This window comes from Fulmarus glacialis, unplaced genomic scaffold, assembly GCF_000690835.1.
Source record: "Fulmarus glacialis isolate BGI_N327 unplaced genomic scaffold, ASM69083v1 scaffold15521, whole genome shotgun sequence".
NCBI classification, from domain to species: Eukaryota; Metazoa; Chordata; class Aves; order Procellariiformes; family Procellariidae; genus Fulmarus; species Fulmarus glacialis.
In genome coordinates this window covers 24796-48883 of record NW_009191009.1, presented here as the reverse complement: position 1 = coordinate 48883, position 24088 = coordinate 24796, and the positions used below count along the sequence as shown (strand labels likewise).

The window sequence follows — 24088 nt, the reverse complement described above, 5'->3', positions numbered from 1 at the left end:
ACACTCACAAGCGTAGTATTATGAAATCCATTCTAACCCACTTGTTTTTTTAACTGTTACTTCATGGTTTTGAGCAGCGTTTTGGATGGCAGCGCCTGGTCTGCCACATAGTGTTAACTTTTGTCCTTTGAATAAAAATAAAATGCAAGGATGCAGTCACTTTCTTGATTTAAGTCAGAAGTGAGATTGTAAGAAAAACCTGAATGCCTTTTACATTATGTAAACTGAAGTCCTCCAATAAAACATCCGGTTGAAATCAGAATCAGAAGGTGGTAGAATGTACAGTCATCACCTGCTTTCCTCAGTGCTCCCCTTTACCAGTGTTTGGCACCTCTGTTCTTCATTCAACATTCCCATTTTCTTTATTTTACTTTAAGGGAATGACTATCCTGAGATTTGAATTTATAAGAGTATTTGAGCAACATACGGGGAATGAGTACTTGCTATAGCAGCCAACAAAGGCAAGTCATTGGATTCAATCCTAGAAATTAAAAAAAGAGAGACAGACTTTAAAACATACAGTCACCTTCATAAAAGAAGAGAAACACAAGAGGATGTTTTTCATTCACTTTAAAGAAATTGGAAGTGTCTTGCTATAACTGAGTTCATTGTTTAATCATTACTTATTGCCATTACTCATAACATAGCAGTAAAGGTAGGTAGTAACATTTAAAACCAAGAAGTATGCTACCATTCAAGTCAAAATTAGTATTACGTTTTGTGGTATATAATCTTTTTTGGTTTAAATAAAAACTTTTATTTATTTGCTAAACTATAAGCCTTAGCTTGTAGTCTTACCAGTCAGTAAGCACCAATAAGCCCAGTTTAAGTAAGTACTAAACATTAGCTTATGGAAGACTGTGCATTTCATGTTTTGAATATAACTCAGTTCACCATACACTTTCTTACGAAAAATGACCAAAAGCTAGAATTACTAATTATTATGCAATAACAGTCCCAGGAATGTCTCTCAAATGCAATGCTCAGTTTCCAACCATTTCCAATGTAAAGCTGCTCAGAGGCCAGGACGTATGTATATATATTATACAAATATACACACACTGAGAAAAGTGCTTATTTCAGATTTCACTATTTACAGCTACATTTCTCAGCATGAAATCTTGAACAGTCTGGATAAAGATAAATTAAGTTTTACCTACAGTGCTAAAAACCACCTTCTTGGGAATGTGTATTCACTTCTTCCCCCTTCCCCCTATTCTGCTGTCAGCAGGTGCATCCCTAAACATTGTGTGCCAATCAAGTACTATTATTAGAAGACAGCTGCCAAACAGGATGCCTGTCTATTTTCCTACATCTGCTTTTTGAGAACCCCCTCTTCCCTCAAGATACAAGTGCACCACCTAACCTTCCAAAAATTCTCAAGTATTTGCTGGGATGGAGTTTTCATTAAGGAGATCGAGACAGAAAGAATGCGTATGAATACGTGGATAACCTCCTAATGACCAAAATCCAAACTTTCTTCACTCTTAAGATTTAAGAATGACAAGTGATTTGTTCTTGCAGTCGAACTGTGTCTCCTCCTGGTTTCCAGATGGCTCAGTAGAACCCATTTTTACACTTTATTAGGCACATGAAAGAGGAGAGTGCTAAATACGAAGTAAGAAGCAAGCGCCCATGGGAACAAGATGTCAACATTCAGAAACTGAAAAGGAAAATAACTGCCTCAAGTTTTGCCATTGGTTAAGATCGATATCTGCAATACTCACCCCAATACAATTCCTAGTTCTTTTACATGCACTCTTGTATGTCCTCGCAGATATTCTGAAAGCATTTTGCTTTTGAGATACATCTCTTGCAGTCTATCCTCAAGATGCATTATGCACTGTAAACACAGACCAAAAACCTCAGAATGGCTTTAGCAACCGCATGCAAATTTTACAGAAATGTAAGCATATCATTTTAGCTTCTATCTTAGCTAGAACATCTTTCAAACTACATCTCCACTCCAAAATCCAGAAGAGGCAATTGGTTTTGTTACAGATCTGCGAGCAACATTAAAAAGTTGGATAACTTTTGGATAGTCTCCTCAAAGGGGAACCCCCTCAATGAATTGGGGAATTCCAGCTTTCTTGGGCAGCGCGTTTGTTGCACAAACTGCACATCCATTTCCCACTCAAGTCAGCCACAGTGTTTCTGCTGACTTAAATAGTTTTAACCAGGTTCGAAGACACTCAAGATGTCTTACTAAGAATCAAACTAGAATACTTGGATCAAGATGTCTTTGTTATAAGTCAGTACTATTTTTTCTGAAAGACTCAGTCTAGATAATAGTTCCTAAAATTAGCACTTTTTAGCTCTAGGGATCTGCCACTCAAGAAACTAAGACTCAAGAAGTGGAAGACACCATTACCTTCTTTGTCATAAAATTGTAGCTCTTTTGCTCAGTACTTTACTGGAGAAGCTAGGTTACGAATCCTTTTTAGGCATTTGTTTTTATTAGTCCTAGGTACTTCTAGTTTTAAATTGCTTAAATATCTGATGTTGTTTCCCAAAAGGTTCAAGTTGAAATACCAATTTAATCACTCCCCTTTTCTTTCAGCAGTGGCATGCTAGAAATGTGTATTATTTTTAAATACAGTCATGTGATGCATGGTTTCTCATACACCAACTGCAAGAGAGCAGATGAACCTTAGCTTCAAAGAGGGAGAGGGGTTTTTTTTAGTACGACAAGGTCAGTAGGTAGGATGTCTTATCAGGTATTTTGTTCTGGGACAAAAGGTATATTCAATTTGTTATATTCCTTCTTTCCACAGGGATGACCACTTCAAAAAAGTTAAATTAGTTCAGCTCTCCAAACTCCCGGAGATGAAAGCAGGAAGTGCATGCAGAACCTCACATTATCAAGTATATAATCATCCAGCAGGCGTAGAGAGCAATTAGAAACAGTAGCAGCAAATAGCTTTAGGCCATCATCCAATGTACTTTTCAAGTTGAATGAAAACCATAAGTACTAGAAATGAGATCCTGTGAAATCAGTTTTGCTAATTAAAAAATAATGAGCAAAGAAAAAGACTCGTGCTTGTAGGTAGCCTACCATGTATTTTTCTGATGGTCTGAAGCAAGATTTTTAATGATTCTCTGAGCTTATATCAGGTCTTAATCATGGAAGATAAAGAGGCATTTTAAAAAAAAAGTGTTACATAGTCATAGAATAAGCTAACTGCCACCAGTGGAGGAAAGGCAAAAGCTTTTTGAGAGTAGTTTGATCTATTTGATTCAAGCAAGTTTCCACTCAAGTCATTATAATCATAACACTTCTGATTCTAGCCAAAAGGGAAACATTCTTATCTTTTCCATTACAGGTAACTCTAATGCAAAAACCCTATGAGCACTTCCTCAGTGGTTCAGGGGAGCATACAGCTGATTCACGAAGTAGCTGTTCAATATATTTCAATTCCAGTACTCATGCGAAAGGATTATGGACTTTTTTTTTTTTTAAGTTGTGAGGGAGCAAGTAAGGAAGAATCCCACATTATTCTAAGAGAGATTCTTTACATAAGATTAGCTGCTCCTCCTGAATACCAGCAAAGAATCCAAAGACATTTTCCTCATAAGCTCAGTACACAGAATCCATTTTGTTCAAAATGACCACATTAAGCGAGGTACTAAAGTCTGTTGTTTTTTTTTTTTTTTCATATTAGCTTCCTCTGCAGCTTTTCTCATTGACTAAACAGAAAAAAAAAAAAGTCAAGTCACTTCTAAAATTAGAAAAGTAGCTTAAAATTAGTTTAAAGATGCAGGTAAAACTTTTGACATATTGTTGACATGCAGCAGCTGCAACCATCACTTCCCTCTCACCCTGGCATACTGCAAAGCTCTCTGCAGTATGGTTACTAGTCTGAAGTGCCACAACAAAGGTACCACCACTTGCCTTTCATCTGTCTCAAGCTGGGTTTTGTTTTTTGTTGTACCACAAAAAACCAAAAAGCTTATTCATCTGAACAGTAACTGCATGTAAAGAAATATACACTCATAAAGGAAACTTCAAACATACTGCATTATGCTCATCTCTGATCCGTATTAGTACATATGTTTTTGTTAAAATTTAAATCAATAGAATCACTACAATAAAAAAGTCACACTTCTCCCCCTAGAGTTTAGTGAAACACTTGACTTCCATGCACCCACGTTTCTGTTTTAGCAAAGAGCTGTAAAATCCACCAACAGAAGAATCAAAGTATCTCTAACATGGATTATAGAGAATTTACAAACTACTAGCACTGTCACTTCACTGTTCCTTTTTGTAAGAAAAAGAAAATAAAAAAAACCCAGAAAAACATTCTACCTCCAAAACCCGCCACACCACTCAAAGAATACAGACATTGCATATACAAACCCCAAGGCAACACTGGAAAGAACACTTCAGTTGCAGAATCAACTATTCAGTTTAGAAATGCCAGAATTCAAGGTGTTACTGTGCAAGTGTTAGGATATAATTTTAATCAAAGTTGCATATTTTTCAATGCCCAGAAGAATCCAGAGACAACATTGACAATGTACCCACATATTTTGCCTAGCACTTGACTTCAAGAACTTAGCGTAATCAATACCACTAATTTTATCCAAAACAGTGTCGACTAATACTATTTACAGCTGTTAGTGTTTAGCTCTATCCTCCTCTTCCATCTGCTAGCATAGTCATTACACAGGCTTCCTACAAAGTTTCTCAAGGCTATCTGCAGAAGAACAAATCAATTCTGTTTATTGAAAAAGGAGTGACTACTGAAAAAAACACCCCATCTTCCCTAATCTACAATTGTGCATTAAAAATTGTATTATAATTATAATTGCCAGACTTGTAGGTAATTTTGTTGTAATCAGCAAAACCAGCATTACTGATTTGCTCTGATGAACTCCACTACTAATGAGGACAGGAGAGGATGCTGTGGGATAGGGAGTATGCAATATGACAAAATAACATCCCCTGCTGCAACCCACCCACCCCCAGGTGTTTTCAGGTTTCAGTTGCCTCCCAGCAATCCTATGGAGACATTGGCAAGGCTACCTGACTCAGCACTTGCTGACAGGGTTGGCTGAAATATGCCTAGAACAGAAGGGTCAAGTAAACACACACAGACACAATTATTTGGGGAGAAGAGAGAAGAGGCATCCACTGCATGGGGTTGGATAGAAAGCCCAAGAATATGAAGTTGTATGCTAGAAACAGGCTTGGGTAGATAGAAGCTTCAACAACATAGAAGTGTGGAAATTATACAAACAAAAAAATAAAAGCCAAATCATAAACACATGAGGACCATACTAAAACTGCCTAAACAACTTGAGTTTTGGCATATGTATTTTGGAGTAGTTAACTTTAATCTGATCTATTGGATGTAAATTACAGATGAAACAGTATCTGTTACTGGACTGTAGCATGCATTCTTTTAAATATGTTGTACCAACTCTGCATTATTTCAGGTATTAGTTCACTGGTATACCAATGCAGTGTACAAAACTCTGCATTTGCTATCTAAGATAAGCAATTTTCATTAGCTTCAGTCTTCAGTAAAGAAATACTTACAAAGTCAGCTGGGACGTTGAGTTTGTAAAGCTGTAAAATAGACTGCAATAAACTGGACACTTGACTCGAAACCAAAACATCCTTGCCTAACTTCATATTGTCCATCATCTTTCTCTGGCTTGTAGCTACTTGCACGTTCCATTTATCTGTGTCTGCAATAATGCAGACAGCTTCTGCTATGGGCTCATCTAGCACTGGATGCTGCAACAGATACAAAATACAAACATTATGTGACACTTCCACATACATTTCCACAACTTAGTTTGAGGTTCTACTTTTATTCACACTGAGGCAGGGAATAAGAAAGTGATACAATGAATGTTTTTGTCCAGTAGGAAACCAAAGGCATCTCAAAAATGATAAGGAATACCAACTTCAGTGACAGAGTTTACATTCAGCAACACCGGGTCAGGTAAGTCTTAAGTGCCAATTTGATCAAGGCATTTAATTTTGTTTAATTGGTGCTTCAAAATCACTACTCCATTATAATTTCCTTCAAGTATTCCACCATCTTCCTTGAAAAGATAATTTTCTTTCAAAATGAAAAGAGAAATAATTATACTGATCCAGTGATGGTGAAAGTATATTTAATGTTTCAGAGATATGTGAGAGATTTCACTGTGCACAATCAAGGCAAGGTATGTATGAAGAGACATTGTCGTATTAGACGAATTTGATGTTGTTTAAAATAGTTACATACACACACATCACTGTTTCGGATAGTACATGAACTCATTCCAGCAGGATGATTCTTAATTGCTATAGAGAGAAGCTGTTGACAATTACTAGATAAACATTTAAAATTGCATTACAAGATCACAGCTACTTTAGTGAAAAGTTAGTTATAAATTAATTATATAATTTAGGAGTACCTAAAGTAGAGTAAGAACACGGCAAAGTTCTTACCTACGGACAACAACGATTTTTTGTAGTCAGTCATTTCTGCTACAGTCTAGTATAACACAGACCTCCACAAGACTTTATCTCCCTTGCAACATATGCCACAAAGTGGAAAAATAATGTTTCAACTTGCATATAATTTTTATGAAATATAGATAATTCTGTCTGCTATTGTGACTGAAAAGAAGTAGTTTGACTTTTTTTTCATTGTTTGTAACTTGAAGTTGCAAACAATTTTCCTTGTGTTTATCTTTGAAGAGAAGACTTGAGAGAGTATAAAGGAAAGCAAATGTGATTCTTGTGTGAACAGGCTTTGCACACAATGAATTAAGGGCTTATATCTTTCAAGAAGACAGACATGTCAGGTGTGGCTGTTCAGAACAGGGAAGTAGAAAGAAACAGGACCTATTCAGAAGACCTGCTTCTGTAGGTCTCAGTAATATCACAACTCCTACTCAGAACAGCACTTTAACTCACATGCATTGCATGAAGTAGGTCTGCTAGTAGACACTGCTTGAGTTTTTCATCATTATTTATTCCATGTAGCACTAGATCAGGTATGTACGTATGACAGTAACCACCCAGAAGTGATCTTCCAAAATTTTTCACGCATTGACTGCTGATTGTATTTGACCTGAAATACAGAATTACAAAGCAGGTAAGATTCTTGCTTGACAGACTGCATTCAGATTTTGAATGAATGCTATGTTTGGTTTATCACCCCTGCTTCTATTGTAAATATTAATCAACAAATGTACTCAAAATACAGTAAAGCAATTACTGGTGCTCTTTGAAACAAGGATTTTAAAAGCTGAACTTTAACAATGTATTGATTCCTTCAAATTTGTGAAAAGGCAAATCTAAATGTATTAGAGCTTGTGGTATGTATGAGCTCCCTGTTCTGCAGCTAACAGGTTTGCTAAATTTGCGTTTTCTCTAACTCAGTCCAAGAGGCAAACTCTTTCTAGCTACCTACCTTAAGCATCAGCAAGCTCCACGCACATCTGTAAAGCTCAAAAGTTTTCAAATAGGACGCCCTTATTTATTTCAAATCTGTCTTTGATTTGTCAAATATGTCAAATCTAAACAATTATCAGTTGGAGCAAAACTGACGTTTTGCTTGTCCTCAGGCGTTCTGTCTACAAGTCTACATCAAATGTTTCAGGCAGTTTACATAAAAAAGTTTGATCACTTTTTATTAGACATTCAAAGAACACCTTTGTCAGAAAACTTCAATATCTAAACCTGCTCGGTCTTGCTTTTCTTTTTGCCAAGTCTGTTTACAAGAATCCTAACCACATCAACAGTGCCTGTTATGGATTTGTTTGCAAGGAACTTAGTCAAGATCCCAGAGGATTTCAGACGTGAAACCCTGAACATCTCTAAAATAGCAACAGCTTTTGACTCCATTTAGTTCTAAATTAATTTAAACTTCTTTACCTTGGTAAAGGAAGTTCCACTTCTGCAAACTCTTCGAGTCTTCTGCTGACATTATCATGATGCACTTCATCAGGGATACAACAATCACCTTCTTCATCACTGGCTCCAAGAGCACTGTCTGAACTCTCGTTCCTTGGAATGTCCCCTTCAACTCTGAAGGGGATTTTCCTTCCAGCATCCCCATAGGGGACATCTTTAGCACCTACTTTAGGGGAATCCTGTTTGACAGCAGAACCTACTTCTACGCAGCCAGGGGAATAGTTCTCCAGATTGCGAGAGCATAAAGTTCTAGTTTCTTTCAGACTTGGCAATTTTACAGTTTCTATGTTATCTGTGGGCAAAAGTGGTTCACTAGATACTGTGTTCACTAAATTAATTTCAGTTCCTTTACTTTCCATATGTTGGTTATTAAGTATACTCTCCTTCCCCTCACAAGGTGGGATTTGTGCATAACAAACATTATGTTTACTGAAGGATATAAAGGCAGCTTCACAACTTTCTTTTTGATTCTGGGAAGCATCCACAGTCAGATTTGTGGAACTTGAGGCACAATGTATCACCTCTGGATTTTTTCTGAATGCCTTCAGATTTTCTTCCATTTCTCTTCTACGAGTTTCTAAGTCTGACTCTGGTGACGCAGAACTTCCAATCTGAAAGGTGACCTTTTCTAAGTGTGAACTCCTGTGGCCAGACCTTTCAGGACAAGGTAAGGCAGATGACCTACTAGACAATTGCTTTTCCATTTTTCTCTCATTCTGGTTCTTGTTGTTCTTCATATCCATTAAATCCTCCAACTTAGATGGCTCTTCAAAGTGGCAGGATACAATTCCTGTATCAGTGACAGTTCTTTTCCTACCATCAGCTGCTCCTTTATGGAAACTTCTAGTTAGACAGTCAACAGATGCTTCAGAGTTCTCACTGGCCTTTCCTATTGCTTCTCTCTTTTCTTTTGAAGAGACTGGGACAGCATGAGTGCTTTCTGGGTCATGTACCCACTCTGCAATACCATTGCTCTTACTTCCATCATTCTTTGGAGGTAGGATTGGAGGCACAAGAGCAGGTTCATTTTTAACAGTGACAACCACATAATCCGACTCCTCTACCTCTCCCTTTTCTAGTGCAGTTGTGATCTTGTTTCCATTTAGCACTTGCTCCCCTTCTGCAGCCTTCTCACTCCATGTCAGCTGATTTTCCTGCAGCTCAGAGCACCGAATGAAATAAGTTAGAACATAGAGCAAGCGCTGCACCAACTCCTTGCGTTTTCCAACAATAACAGTTCGAGTCAATCTAACTGGAGAGCCTATGGCACCGTAGAGATCACCTATACAGGAGAACAAAAATTTCACATGCTTATGTTTGGTTGTAATACAAGCTATATAGTTTAAATTCAACACATTTTGAAACAGCATTTACTATGGACAGAAATCAGATAGTTAATTTATTTCACAGTAAGTTCATAAAAGTTTAAAACAAAGAATAACAAAAGTCATCCTCTAGCACTTCTTATACCTGGCTTGTGTCCAGAAGGGTTTTGGTGTTTTTGTGAAGGATTAGCTGCTATTACGCAGTTTCTTTCTGTTCAAAGCCACTGAGGTTTTTATTTACATGATGCTTACAAGATATTATCACTTGGAAATTGACACAACAGAGAGTGAAGAGGAATATAGATCCAGCTAAACTCTGAAGCCAGCTATACTATTTTCCTACTCATTTTCTTTCACATCAAAGTTACTCTCTTTTATTGCAGTCACTTTTCCTGCTAAACATAGGAATTTTCATACAGACAAAATCTAAACTATATTTCTGAGGACTAAGATAGCAAAAAAGCAAAAAGGATTCAATATTAGCTTAATAGATAAGGTTCTGAAAAAAGAGGCATGTAACTACCTTACTGGGCAAGGTACATGCACTTCTATATACTTGGAGTCAACCTCACTAATACGAGCATTTGTCTTTGGCAGGGTGTGGCAGAGAACAAGAAAATATATTCACTACTTAAAATACAACTGTAATATGAAAGGTAGGTAGTACAATGTAATCTGAGTCCCCCCAAGAATTGCTTATTTGCTAGCTCATTTATCCTGAAGAACTGCTTTTATAACAGAACTAAGGTCATACATATCCTACTTTCAACATATTTGTTCAGGAGAGTGGTAACTATCTTCCAGCTGCCTATAATCCTCTATCAGCTGAAGGGTTTCTACTCCAAAGTTCTGGGAGAAGTAAACATAGATAGCCAATAAGGGAACATTCACATGCTCTATCAGACAAAGATGGGTTAACATAAGAAATGTCTATTACCAGATTGAGTTAACCCAGTTGCCTTCACCTGACACCCATTAGAGAACAGCCACTAAATTGTCTTTGCCTAACCAAACTGTGGCTGACATCGTCAGCAGATGGGAGACAACCACCAAAAGCTCAATTTTCTTTAGCCATGTAAGTGCTCATCTTGAAAGCAGGCTTCTCTGGCTTGAGGCTTTATCAGCTACCTGCTAATCTACTAGATTGTTTTAGATGCTAAGCCCTTGCGTAGGGCTGCTCAAATGTTCTGGACAGAGCTTGTCACCAAGATTTTGTACGAGACCTCAAGAAGCAACATTAAATGAAAGGTGTAATAAAAACCTTCAGGAAGGTTTCTACCAAGGGCAAGGGAACCTCTAGTTTCAAAATGAGGAGACTAAAACAGCAAAAAAAAAAACCCCAAAATCCCAAGCAAACAACACTTTTATGCCCAGCCTCCTATTCACCATACAGAACATAAAACAAATAAGGCTCCTGACTCCATTCCTGCAAAACAAGGATCAATGAGACAGTAATTCCACTGCTCTCACTTACTGTCTCCCCTGCCAAGATCTGCCTTTTCCCATGATGCCAGCGATGCACTGGAGAGGCTGCTGTGTGGTGGCATCAGTGTGCTGACTTCTCCCAGTTCAGAACACCCTTGCACCTAGCCCCGTAGCCTAACAGGCCAGCAAATTCATTCCTCAGTAATGGAAAGTGGGCTTCAGCATACTCAGCTGGAATTAACCTCAATGCCTGGCGGGCCACAAGCACTAGCAATTTGGAAAGGAAATGGGAAGATATCTTTTTACTTTCGAGTTGAGCACAGTTGCTATGGAAATCAGATTCAGGCTTCATGTTCATTAGCACAATTGACTTTTATATAAAACCATTACTAATAAGACTACAAAAAGTCAAAATTGTGGTCTTCAAAACATACTAATGCCTACTATTAAGACCATTAGATTGAAGCTGATCTTTAAGAGACAGTATTATGTCTTCCTAACAGTGGTACTTACAGTTGTGTCAGTAAGTAATTGTAATTGATATGTAATATGTAATGAAAAGATAGGTCTGAAGGTGGAAAGACAGGGACATCAAAATCCTTTCCTTAACAGAAAGTCATTTCCATTTTAAAGCACTAAGCCCCATGATTTTTTATTTTTCCCTCCCTCTTTCTAAAGAAGGAGACCAGCAGAGGGCAACATTTTACTTTCAGTATCAGTTACTGCAACCACCAAATAATGGCTTTTGGGCTTTATTAAGAACGAAACAAAACCAGACAGCATTTTGAGTTCAGGCACGGAGAACTTGGCTAGGCCAATGCTGGTAGCAACATACAGCCTGGGAAGGCAGGAAGAGAAACAGAATTTTGACTAGTCACCAGTGGTAGCTCCTGGGAGTGACCACAAGAGCTACTGCCGATCTTACGCCTCCAGTCCAGCTGGTTTTTATAACCCCAGGCCTGGCTACATCCTCAACATCCTGAGCAAGCTTCTACTTTCCCCTCCAAGTCTAATCCATTACTCCTCTGCATAACGTTTTAAAGACATCCTAAACCAGGAAACACTTCTACTACAACTACATGGCCAAGGTCGCAATTCTCAGTTTCATAAAGATTGCTGAGAATAACAAACATAACTGAGACAATTAGCAAGAAACACAACCAGTAGCACAGTGTAAAAGTCACATTATTGCTTTAGTGTGCATGTGTGTTATTTTACATGGCAATATAGTATATCAGTTAAAGTTAAGGCCCATCTGATGTCAGACTCACAGCTGCTGCCAAGAAGAGGAGGAATTTTCAAGGATTTACCACTGGCAGTGTTATTCTCTCAGCTCTCACTCACCTACTCATTTGACAGCAGTTATTTAACCCCCTGTATCGAGACAACTTATAAGCTATAAAATATTTGTCAGAGAACAGCCTAAGGAGCTGGGCATAGAAAGAAAACCTTGGCCCAAGCCCACTGACGTAACTGTGAATGAATGGATGTACTGCCAGTTGCCAGACTTCTACTCTGTTGTCTTGGTGTTCATCCTAGCTCTGTGAGAAAGATATAAAAGGAGGTAGCCAGGGCAGTTTCAACTACAAAGGGCCTCCAAGGCCCAGAGAACTCCTCTCAATCCAGTCTGTTCCCTCTTGTTCTTCCCAAACTGCTCAGATCGTTCACAGCACTTGCACCGTCTTAATACTTCTATACCAATTTACTTAACCAGGCAGTGTAACAGAGGATGACAACAAGGGACCAAGGAAAAAAGCAGAGCACTCAGGCTATGCAAAGAGGCCTCCAAATGCTCTGTTAACCAGGCAGGAGACATCTGTTGGTAGCTCTGCCCAGCTTACAGCAAGGCAAATCAGCAAATGTGATCTGGATCACAAGTAGCTCTTAGAGAAGAGGAGTGGATGCAGGAAGGTGCTAGTTACAGAGAAGTCTGAAGCTTTCCATTTCCTACTGACCAAGCTGTGCCCAGAGAGGGTTATATGGATGCGATTTTGCCAGCATGTTCACAGACTGTGATGTGCGCTTCTCAGAGAAGGCCTTTACGGGAGGATGGTCAACCGGCATTACTGTTGGGACCCAAGCCAGATGATATGTCAGCACCGCGGTTAACAAAGCAGCAAAGAACCTAGGAAAAAGAAAATGACCAAAGTAACACCAGCAAAAGAATATCCCATTAAGTGCTTTAACATATCCACATGCACTGGGAAGCACACAAGCTTTTTTTAAGAAAAAGGGGGTGGGGGAAGCTTACTGATTTTTGTTGATCTGTTCTATCAGAAATGTAAATTCTTTAAGAAAACGCTGGCATAGCTGATTCTTTTCCAAGGTGCTGGACATCATATTAAGCCATACAGGCTCTGCAATCCTTGGAACAGAATATAGGTTCCAGATGGTAACTCTGCTCAAAGAAAATTCCCAAAAAGTAAGTGTTAACATGCACGTTCCAATCTTGCAAATACAAGTAGCCCCTTTCCTCTTCTATTGTCCATTGATTTTTATTTGTTTATTTTTTGTAAGATCTAGGAGACTAAACAAACTGGAAGAGTTTTTCAGACTAATTACCAGTGTCCCAGAACACTAGTCTGTTTAATTCGGTGTACCAGTGACTTAGTGTCTTCATATGAATTATATATTTGTCTTCCCTTTCTTGCATTCCCCTGTGTATTTGTGTTCAGAGAAACGATTCAGAAATCATTTTGAGGGGGGATAGAACCCATTCTATTCATTGCAGTGATTTGATTCCACATTCCAGACATTACAGAAACCAAAGCCTTGTCTCTCTCTCCTGGGCTGCCTTTCTTGGCCTCTGGCCATTCCTTCCTCTCTTCGGTACCAAAAAAAGCCTTTGATAGCAACATTCTTGTCCGTAACACTGTTCAGTATCTATGGCTAGGAGGAGACAACTCATCTACCTGAATACAACAATCAATCCACTTGTCTGCACAGGCATCAGCAGAAGTCAACTCTTGATGAGTTCTTCAAGACTTTAGCTGACAGTCCCAGGTACAGGTGAGTGTAACTGAACTACTTTTACTCTCATTCTGAAAATGGCTGAGCTGGTTTTGCTAAAGTTTTCTAAAAACATTTACCCAATACCCAACACAGAAAAGTCATTCACACTAACATCAAGACTGGCTAAATTACAAGACCCTGCATTCAGTTGCTTATAACTGGAAGTGACAAATATCTTTAGAGGGGCATGAGAAGAGCTCTCCTTGTAATTCAGAATTCCATCAACTCACCTGAATTCTCCCAGGGCATCCATGACACGGCTGATATAAACCTGCACTCTTTGGCTGGATTCTGCTATTTTTCTACATGAGATCATGGCCTTTATTAAAAGTTAAAGACACAAAACAGCTTCTTAAAGGATTCACATTCTTTATGTTTTTAAGCTTCATTAACATGTCAAAATAATTAAGATCTAGCCCCAGTGCTATACAGCCACTCAGGACAGCAATAGCTGCCAACCTCCCTCCACCTCATGAGACACCAACCCCTAAGACTCGACATGGGGAGAGAAGAGAACATTTCTGAGAGAGTAAGGGGAAGACAGCAACAAAACATTTTGTGTCTCTCTCTTAGTGACTGCATAAAAGCGTAGAATACCATCATTTCCACAGTCTCCAGGGAGTCAAGAAAACCTCATAGTGAAATATGGTGAGAAGGAAAGAAAAAGAAAAAACACCCATAGCATAAAACTCTCCATTCTCATTCTGACTAGAAAAGAAACTGCACCTTTTCAGCAAATGCTGAATTCCTACATTGGGCTCCGGCTTAAGACTACATGTGTAAGGAAAGAGAGAAGCTTGAAACCACGCACTTTCTCCCACTCTTCATCTATCAGATTCTAGAATACTTCATTCTGTTTGACACTTATTTTTCCACATTAAGCCAAACTAGTATTCTGTACCTTTTCTATTGCATATTTCAGCTTGTTCATGTGAGATTCAAAAAGAGGAAAGTGAGAGAAAAAGAAATCCTGGAAGTTTCTCTGTGCTTCTTCTTTTTCAGGCAGAGAAAAGATTATGCTGATTGCAATTTTTTTCCTCCGAACCATTGCAGGATTGGAGCTGCAGCTTTCATCAGCCATACTAAACATTTCTTCAGTGGACCTGTAAGACAGATTTATTAGGACAGTTACCCGTGTACTGAGAGATAATTCATCTTCTATCCATATCTCCCTATACAGTAGAAGGTAATTAATTCTTAGGTGTCCTTTGACTTACTACATAAGACTTTGCTGTCACCTGTCTCTGAACAGAGGATACCCAACATTTTGACGGATAAGACCTATGTTTGCTCAGACAGGAGGAAGGCAATGCCCAAAGACGCTAGCTCCTAAAGCGGCATGAACACTTTGCTCTGAAACAGAGCTACTACAAAATCCCTTCTTCTGGATTTATCTTTAAGGGAGATTAAGAAAAGGGAATGGAGACACAACACACAAAATCATTAGCAAAAAAGGCTAAAGGTAATTTCAGAGCTGTGAACTGCATCCAGCACTCAAGCTCCCGCTTAGGTGCTCAGCAGTATGTCCATGATGCTCTTGAATCTGTACTGCTGCTCATTAGGGAAGTTGGGAAACATGCTACCTATACTGTTCCAGCATCTTAAGTTGGATGTTTTAAGGCACTTAACCATGCAAAATAAAACTTGTAAAAAAATTTTAACTGAAGACGAAATGTCACCATTTAGTAATTACTGTGAAAACACAACCTTAATGCCTACAAATACACGTGTGCCTAGCTCAAAGTTGGAAATACTTCAGTTTAAAATGCTTTGTTTTCTGCTAAGAAAAAAACAAAAAAAACAAATCGTGGCTATTTTACAACCATTATTCTTTCCCCAAGTTCTATTTATTCACTTGATAGTTCTGTCACATTTCTTTTAACAGTTATGCCACTTTTCAATATTACACATGGGTTGATACTGGGATCAATACTGCTCAGTATCTTCATTATCAGCCTGGCCTGTGGATCAAAACACTTCTTCAGTGCATTTGCAGATGATGCCAAATGGGGGGAAAATTGTCAATACACCAGAGGGCACTGTCCAGAGAGGCTGTGGAATCCCCATTCTTGGAGATTTTCAAGACTCGATTAGACAAGTTCCACAGCAACCTGATCTAAATTCCAAGCTAGTCCTTTGCACAAGCAACTGATTTGGATGATATCCACAAGTCTCAGCCCAGCATAAGTTTTTCCTGTGATTATACAAAAGGATGGCAATCTCCTCACCCTGTTCCTCCATAAATACTTGTATTGCAGTGCTAGATATCAATGTTGCTGGATTTTCAGAACTATTATTTTTTCTTGCTTAAAGTTTCTTGATCAATTTCACTGAAAAAACATCTTTAAAAAGTATATACATAAATGAGTAAAAGAGTATGGTCAAAATGTCTTTTGGAAGGAACTTTAATTGAATAATGGCTTTTAATCTACTGAGAAATTATAGGGGTAGAAGGGTAAGAACAGACAAGAAAGCCATTTGAACACAACTGGAGACATTCAGAGCAGCAGCTCATATGGAAATAGCTTGGATTTGGAGTTTCTTCGTGAGTTAAGACTGCAATATCAGTGAGAGGTAATTAAAAGCTTGAAGGCTTTTCATATCAGAATTATCTGAAATGGAGCCTGTGGCATTTATAGACCACTATGAAGCAATTAACAAGAGGAAAGCCTAAATGCTAAGCATTCATTCTAAGTTCATTCTAAAAATAAGTGGTTTACAGTTTAATTGGTTTGACAAAGTTAAATATACAAAAGTTTCTCATCATAGAGGTATGAGTCCAGGAATACAAGAAAAAACACACAATAAAACCCCAGCAAAAAACAGCTCGTGGGAAACCAGAATTCAAGACAAAAACATAACCTCATTTGAACTTCAGGAACTTGCATGCAGAGACAGAAATTCCCAAGGAAGTTGGGAAAGGATGGTCAGTCAGCATCTAAGAAACATCACAAGCTTTTGTACTGCTTCCCAGGAACAGAAATTGAAGAATTTAGGTCTGAGAGAGAAGCCTTTTCAACAAAGCTGCTAATCTAGCTTGCCTGCCAATTGACTACATGGAGTTCCAGCTAGACATCTCATTTTCTTTGAGCTATTGGCCTAAAACATCAGTCACAGAGACTGTAGAATCTTGGCTGTACAAACTGAAGTGCAAACTCTGCTGTCACTGAAATATTCAACCAGAAGCCTACTGTTTCTCTAGCAAGTAATCAGAAAACAAGTATCTGAAGAGGCTTTTTAGCTTAGAAAGAACCCCAATTCAAGAGCAGTTCTAGATAGTGGAAATAATAGTGTCCTGTTTCCAATACCTTTCCCCAGCATAGATTCTCCAACATGGAAGAAATTAAACATACTCCTTACAGTGAACAAGCAGCCCAAAAAGGCTACTTTCCTTTAAACAATTTGTTACTTTCGTAACACTTCGAGGAAATTTCTATTTGTGAAACTTTGGCTACTTCTTAAACTGGGCTGAAATTATCTTATTTACCCTATATGTTTTAGCGTTTTTGCATGTACTGCTCTCAGCCTTATTTCTTTAGGAAACTAGACTAAAAAGTACTTCAATTTACTGAAAGCAAAATGTTTACTAGCTTATTCTCAGCTGCAAGCACGATTTAGAAAGCACGACTGCTACATTAGCACCACTGCACGATTCTTCATGTTAAAAATGATTTGGTAAGAATATCCAGGAAAAAGCTTCAAGTATTGACACTATGGAAAGAAGTATTTTCAAAAAGGTTTTGGTTTTGTTTTTTTATTGACCACATATTTCAACTGGCAGCTTTTAAGCTTCTCTTAACTGGAAACAGTGAAGAGGGAGAGAGGCCAAACAGTAGGAATTTCTTGTAACTCTCCACTAATTCCATGCTGCCTCTGGGTGCAGGCGGATGAGTACATACGAGTAGATAATCAAGAACCATTTGCTATATTGCAACTGACAAGGGAAGAATTTGCTTATTAGCTATGAAACGTCTGCTGCATTCCATGCTTTGTTATGCCACTGAGCTACAAAAGCTAATAAAATTCCCAAACAGAAGCCAAGCTTTTTGATCACAGCTCTTTTTTTCTTCCTGTTTTGGCACAAGTCACACCAGGCACATCCTGTACCAGCCAAAAGAGTCATCATGGGCTATTACTCCAAAATTTCAGTAACTGCTCACTAGTCAGACTTCATCATAGTATAATGTAGTTACGGCAGCAGTGCTGTTACAGTCCCTTTTATCTCAACAGGATGCTCTGCTCCTTCAGAAACAGTTTAATTTGCTTTTCAGAATTTGGCTTCAGACACAGCCTGTATGTTCAATAAATATAAGTATATTTCAAATCGGGCCTTGCAGTTCATATTCAGCCAAAACTTGGTCTTTCTTCATATTGGCAATCTTATGTAGCATGCACAGAAGTTAGACTGAATCGAGAGCATTTAATAACAGGATTTGTCCTTTTAAAGAAAAGAGGCTTAAGCTCCAGTTAGCTTAAATTACTGCCAAACAGCTGCTGTAAGAAGAAAGGTGTTGCACTCACCACCTTGGAATAATACCATTCTCTAAACTGGTTGTCTGACTTCGGAGCCAGCGACGTTGGTAGCTGCTAGAAGATGATGATGAAGAGCTTGGAGATGGAAAAGGAGTGACCAGAAGACTGCTCAGAGATGCTATCAAGAAAGCAAGAAATCCCACATATACTGAATTACAAAGAGTGCTAGTTAAATATTTTTCTTCATACTCTAACTGGGAACAAATTCCCACAAATATTGCTCTTGCTGGCTGATCTTTTTCACTAACTCACTTGCAACAGGAGAGACAATTATTTTAAATAAACCTTGCTGCCTGAGGACATTCTTTTCTTATAAAGTCAGAGATCTTCCCTACTAGAACATACTAAAAGTCTTCTTATTCTCATTAAAAGCATTCTGTCCTAAAAGGTGTTGCCCTCCTATTATAATAGACAGATCTCCTGGTCTCCTGGCCTCCTTTTCCTATTCAGTGCAAAAACATCTTCTCTTCCCTTGCTTTAGTAAAGGCTCCAGCCAGTTCTTTCTCCAAATTATAAATTGGTTAAGAACCCAGAAAATGATGGCTGTAAACAAAGAATATCATTACAAATATTCTTGCATTAAGGCTTGGGGCAAAAGCAGAAGGAAAACCACTTAGCAGATCCAAAAAATTTTGGATTTGCAGGTCATAAGGTGCCTGTATTTCAGGTGAATCACAGCACCAAAGAATTGTAACATAATTACAAAAGCAGGCAAACAAAACAGACAGCAGATACCTGACCGAGCAATGCCGCTGTCTCTGTCCTCATTTTGTCCTCTGCTAGGCATATCAACAGGCGTGCTGTGTGCTAAAACAAGCAGATCAGATCAACAGAAAATATTACATAACTCGTTATACTATTTGTCAGCATTTTAAAAAAATGTTTAAGTTTAAAGGTCATAAAACAGCAAAGTTACATCCTGTACTGTTACTCCAAATAAGCAGTATGGTGTGAGCAGAGGTGGCAGCAAACAGTATTCCCATACTGAGTATCATGTTACTAGAGGAAGTTGGTTATTTGCCCCACTCTAAAAACATCTCTAAGAAGCTTAAGAATGTAAATACGTTACCAGAAATCAGATATGCTTTGAAAATGAGGGCTGGTGGTACCCCCATCTGTCATTCTTGACATTTTTTTGTGTGTGCAAGATTGTCATTTTACACAGGTTAACATCATAATGAAATAGTCAAATACAAGGTCCATTAAGCTTCTGGTTCACTCCCCAAGCACAGATTTACTATCCATAAAGCCTATGTCGTATTACATTGAAGTGTTAGTAGTGCAGAGTCACTCAAATTGTAGAGCATGCAAGATTTGCGAAGGCTGTGAAGAAACTGCATTGGTATTCCAGTTCGCATTTTTGCAATTAACAGAACTAATTAGGCCTAAGATCTACCCACCTGCATGGGTCATCAGTATGCCTGTAAAAGGAGACTTTATATAGTTTAAAGTTTTGAAAATTAAAGAAATTGATATTGTTAAAGAAAAAACCTTAAAGCCTCCCAGACTTAGCTCAGGAATTAATTTTGAATGTCTGCCATCAAATTAAAAAAAAGTAGCAAGAGGTAAGAGAAGAAAAAGCTGTACACCAGCAAGACACCTGCACACTAGCAAGAAACCAGGAAACATAAGTTCTCTAAGAAACATAAGGGCTCATTTATTAAAAACACTGCATAAAAATACCTTTAAAATTAAACACAGGAATTAGAAAAGAAATATGAACAAAAAGAAATTCATTTAGCTATTTTTTTGGAAGAAAGATTTTTAAGTATAAGCCAGATACATCTGTTGTCACTATTTTAGCCCTTTCTGTTTCTAGAGAGTAATTATGTATGTCCTGCAAGAATTCAGAAGGAGCTGGATTTGTGTGTGCGTATGGATGAGTCACACTGTGGCTGGCATTCCACACAAACCTGCAAAGAAAGAAGCACTGCGGATGAGCCGGAGGGGACCTCCTTCAGACACACCCTGCAGCAGTTTGCTGCTACACAGCTGTAACACACCTAGGAAACAAAAGCAACGTAGAGAAAATGCAATGCAAAAAAGTTAAAAAAAAAAAGTGATGCACAGGAAAAAACCAAACTGAACTACAGAGGGCCTCAAGTTGTCAGAAAGACATAGAACCTGGAAATATTTACCTAAATTACTTCCACTGCGACAGGTTCCCAAACCATTCTGATTCGAGCTCAGCTTTCCCAGGCTGGGATCTTGGTTGATGTATTCAAAGCTATCTTGTAAGCTAAAAAAAGGGGAAAAAGCCAGTGTTCCTCAAGAATGTGATCAATAGGCACTAATATTAGCTTGAGAATTAGGCTCATTTTATGGAATAAAGAAGGCTGAAGATTAACTTTACAATCAAACTCAAGGGCCAGTAGGTTTTCTGAAACTATAAGGAAATAGGCATTTATTTTCTATATAGGTTCCCTCTTTGAATTATTCTGAGTTTCTGTATGTCACATTTGGGATTCAGTTTATTCACATTCGGCAATTTTTGGGACAATGAAAAAGGGAACAGATGAGAAACAGTATATATTCCGTCATTGTTGAAGGAAACAGAAGTGGGGTGCAAGGACACAAAGCTTTCTCAACCTATACCCCTTCTTCACCCTTCTGGCAGCAGGAAGAGATAGAGGCTTTGATTGTCCAAAGCACCTAACCTCTGAAGTCTATTACATGCCCTGGACAAATTAAGCAGCAGAAACTCAGAAAGATTTTATCTTTTAAACTTGGGTGGCCTGGCTGGGATCTATCAAGAGAATCCTTCTCCACAGCCACCATTTCTGATTTTCTACTAGACTTTTCCACTTCAGCTAAGTCAAATTTAGAAGCAGTGACAGAAGAACTACAAAAGGAGAAAGAAGGAAAGACAACTGCACTGGATGGGGAAGAAAAAAATAAAAGTAAAGGAAGTGTTCTTACTTATTGTTGCTTCCACTGAAGCTTCCTACCCTGGCTGAGAAGACTTTACTTATCATCAGCTGTGGGGGAGAGCTGAAAGGATAAACAGTCATTTCAGTGAGTCATCAATTCCAAGTGCTTGACAACAAGAGAGTGCATCACAGAAAAGGACACTCACCGTATATAGTGAATTTTCAAGGTGGAGCCTTTGTAACTCATTGCCACTGAGCCAAACATCATTTCTCCCAGCATGTTGACATCAGAGGCTGGTCTGGTATACTACACAGACAAGAAGATGGGAAAGGCAAAGTCAATAATAACTTAACATACTATTTCAATTTAATATAGTGCCGTAGTGCTACATTTTGAATGGAGATTACAAATAAGTTCTGCTTTTCCATGCAGACTAAGATCCTGTGTGGTTCTAACACACTGAGTGCAAGTACAAGCAAGTACAGCTGGAAGACGTACTTTGTTTTGCTCACTAGATGGGCATTGTTACCCTTGTTCCAGGGGGATCTCCAAAGGCAAGAAAGAGGAAAAAAGATCTACTGCATTTCCAAAAAAATAGCTGTGTCCAGCAACACTCCCATGTAACAGAGAGTTTGACGAAACCTGTAGGTGTTCACAGGACTTAGATACTGTGGCCTGGATACCCAAGCATTAAACTGTCTTCCTTATTCAAATGAGTAAGTTCTCCTTCCCTGCACTTATAGAAAGATTCTTGGAAACATTTCTGATTGGAAAATAATTTGTGAAGACTGTATTTCTAAGTATAATCAGACCGATTTCTTATTTTGTTTCAAAGACTGATCATCAATAGCAAATACGGAGAGAAGTTTGTTAATTCTGAAGGAAATCACTTACCTTCTAGTTAAATATAATTTTTTTTCTACCTTAATCTCTACATGCTTCACATTACATTTTTCTAGATGAAATGTTTATGCTTTTACTGAGAAACAGCCAGAGTACCTAAAAAATAGTTCTCTTAAAAATTTCATGTTATAGTAAGACAGACTAAAGGGACTCTTAATATACCATGTTCAACAGCTTCTTCAGAACTGATCTGAAGCATGGGTAAACATCTTTCAAAACAAGAACAGAGAACGGTATAGTGCTTTTTATCACCTTCATAAATAATAATGCTATTAAATATCTTCCGTAACTCTTTCAAAGACAAGACCAAGATAGACCAAAAGGTTAAGATGAACCCACATGTTCTTACCCTGCAACACTTTAAAGATAGGGTAGATATCTCAAGGTTCAGATTAACTTGTAATACACTAGAAGTATAACTAGTCGTTCAATGCATGTAAGTTAAGGCTTTTATATACAAAATTCTTCAGTAAAATGGATAAATACAAGCAAGAAAAGTAATCAACAATACCTGATACTTCGGTATTTGTTCTTTGATATTTTGCACACAGCTTATTGAGGGACTATGGGAAGATATATTGTTGTTCCCATTGCTTGCCTGGCAGTTCTTGGCAGAAGTCTTTACAGAAGCTTCCTCTGCCATTTTCTGTGTCAAAACAGAACAATTAAACAATTAAAGCAAACATGAGAGCTCCCATCCGTAAACATAGCATGGCAAGATTTTTCTTAAACTACAGGTAACAAACAGAAATAAAAGATACTCATATTTGGTTCAAAAAACATGTATAAGTTTTAAAAGATTTTTAAAAAGGCCAGCATCAGAGAAAGTGCAGAACTACTCTCACATTTATATTGTTAGACAAGTTTTCATAGTATCACAAATAGTCAGAGTAATTAGTCAAAGTTCCACTGGAACATCATTCCCAATTGTTATGAATTGCTCTGTGTAACATTTGCCAAAGTTTATGTAAACAAAATCTCAGCTTATGGGTTGCTTACAAGCCAATTTCTGTAATCATTTGCATAATTAATCACTCAAATTGCATATAACTTTTGCTCCCCAACTGATTAACAGATTTCTTAAAGAGAAGAACAGCCAGCAAAAACAAGGAGTGAATGAAGCATCATTTGGTAGAATTACCAGGTTATAAAATCTATTTGTTAAACCTGTAAAGGAGTTAAAAGGGGGGGGGGGGGGCGGGAGGGGGGGAGGTAAGCAAATGGGATTAAAGGGGGGGGGGGGGAGGCGGGAGGGGAGGAGGTAAGCAAATGAATGCTTAAATCCAGACAACTGTTTAATTCAAAGTTTACTCTAAAGTCACCATATTTTAACATCTTACAACTGATCAGAACAGTGTAAAGGAAATCTCGGAAAGATACCGATTCTATTAATGCTATTCGTACATGTTTCATAAGACAAGCTGTATTTAATTCATTGGGATTTGCTTAATACAGTTTTCTTGAACAAAAAACAATAAGTTTCTTGTTTTCTTTAACGGCTGGTTTTTTTCCCTCCAGTTTGAATATCCATTAGATGTCAGTTAAAAGGGCCACATTATTTCAAACATACTTCTCACATGCACTTGAAGTGATTTATATGAAGGGAGCAAAACTGTAACCTTGCAGCAATGAAAACTGCTTAGAAAGTCTTAGAAAGCTTATCTCACACTTTTAAACTACTTATACATTTAAGAAATTAAAAATCCCTTAATGAACATATATTTAATGTGTATATTAATGTAAACATTCATTCATTTGGTGCCCATCGGATTGAAGTGTATTTTTATAAGTCTCATTTTGTACCAGCTTGGTTTACCTCATTGGGAGCATGCATTGGCAGAGATCAACTAAATTCTTTTAAAATGTCAACAAGGTACATATAGATAGTTTACAGAAAAAACAAGCAAGCAGGCAAAAGGAAATAGTAATAACCTAGATGCTAGTAAAAAGCAGCCATAGCCAAACTTACATCACATATTTTGGGCTCAGCAAGACGAGAAAGGAACGATAACAGGAAATTAAATGGAAAAAAAAGTAGAACCCAATATTCCACATGACCGATTTTTAAGATGAGCATTTTGAATACTACAGTGCTGTA

General features: G+C 38.0%; 1 protein-coding gene across 1 annotated transcript in view; it reads right to left on the bottom strand.

Moving 5' to 3' along the window:
* Nucleotides 1-402: 402 nt before the first annotated feature.
* FNIP2 (folliculin interacting protein 2) overlaps nucleotides 403-24088 on the bottom strand; it is a 32743-nt gene continuing 9057 nt past the window's right edge. Inside the window, exons 3-18 of the mRNA XM_009586531.1 lie at nucleotides 22502-22636; nucleotides 21293-21393; nucleotides 21136-21207; nucleotides 20355-20455; nucleotides 20130-20219; nucleotides 18952-19023; nucleotides 18205-18334; nucleotides 14585-14786; nucleotides 13914-14002; nucleotides 12923-13069; nucleotides 12627-12796; nucleotides 7883-9203; nucleotides 6920-7076; nucleotides 5543-5743; nucleotides 1728-1843; nucleotides 403-481 (exon numbers count right to left, since the gene is read on the bottom strand). Of these exons, the coding sequence (XP_009584826.1) occupies nucleotides 403-481; nucleotides 1728-1843; nucleotides 5543-5743; nucleotides 6920-7076; nucleotides 7883-9203; nucleotides 12627-12796; nucleotides 12923-13069; nucleotides 13914-14002; nucleotides 14585-14786; nucleotides 18205-18334; nucleotides 18952-19023; nucleotides 20130-20219; nucleotides 20355-20455; nucleotides 21136-21207; nucleotides 21293-21393; nucleotides 22502-22636 (3183 nt within the window). The remainder of the gene's footprint in view (nucleotides 482-1727; nucleotides 1844-5542; nucleotides 5744-6919; nucleotides 7077-7882; nucleotides 9204-12626; nucleotides 12797-12922; nucleotides 13070-13913; nucleotides 14003-14584; nucleotides 14787-18204; nucleotides 18335-18951; nucleotides 19024-20129; nucleotides 20220-20354; nucleotides 20456-21135; nucleotides 21208-21292; nucleotides 21394-22501; nucleotides 22637-24088) is intronic.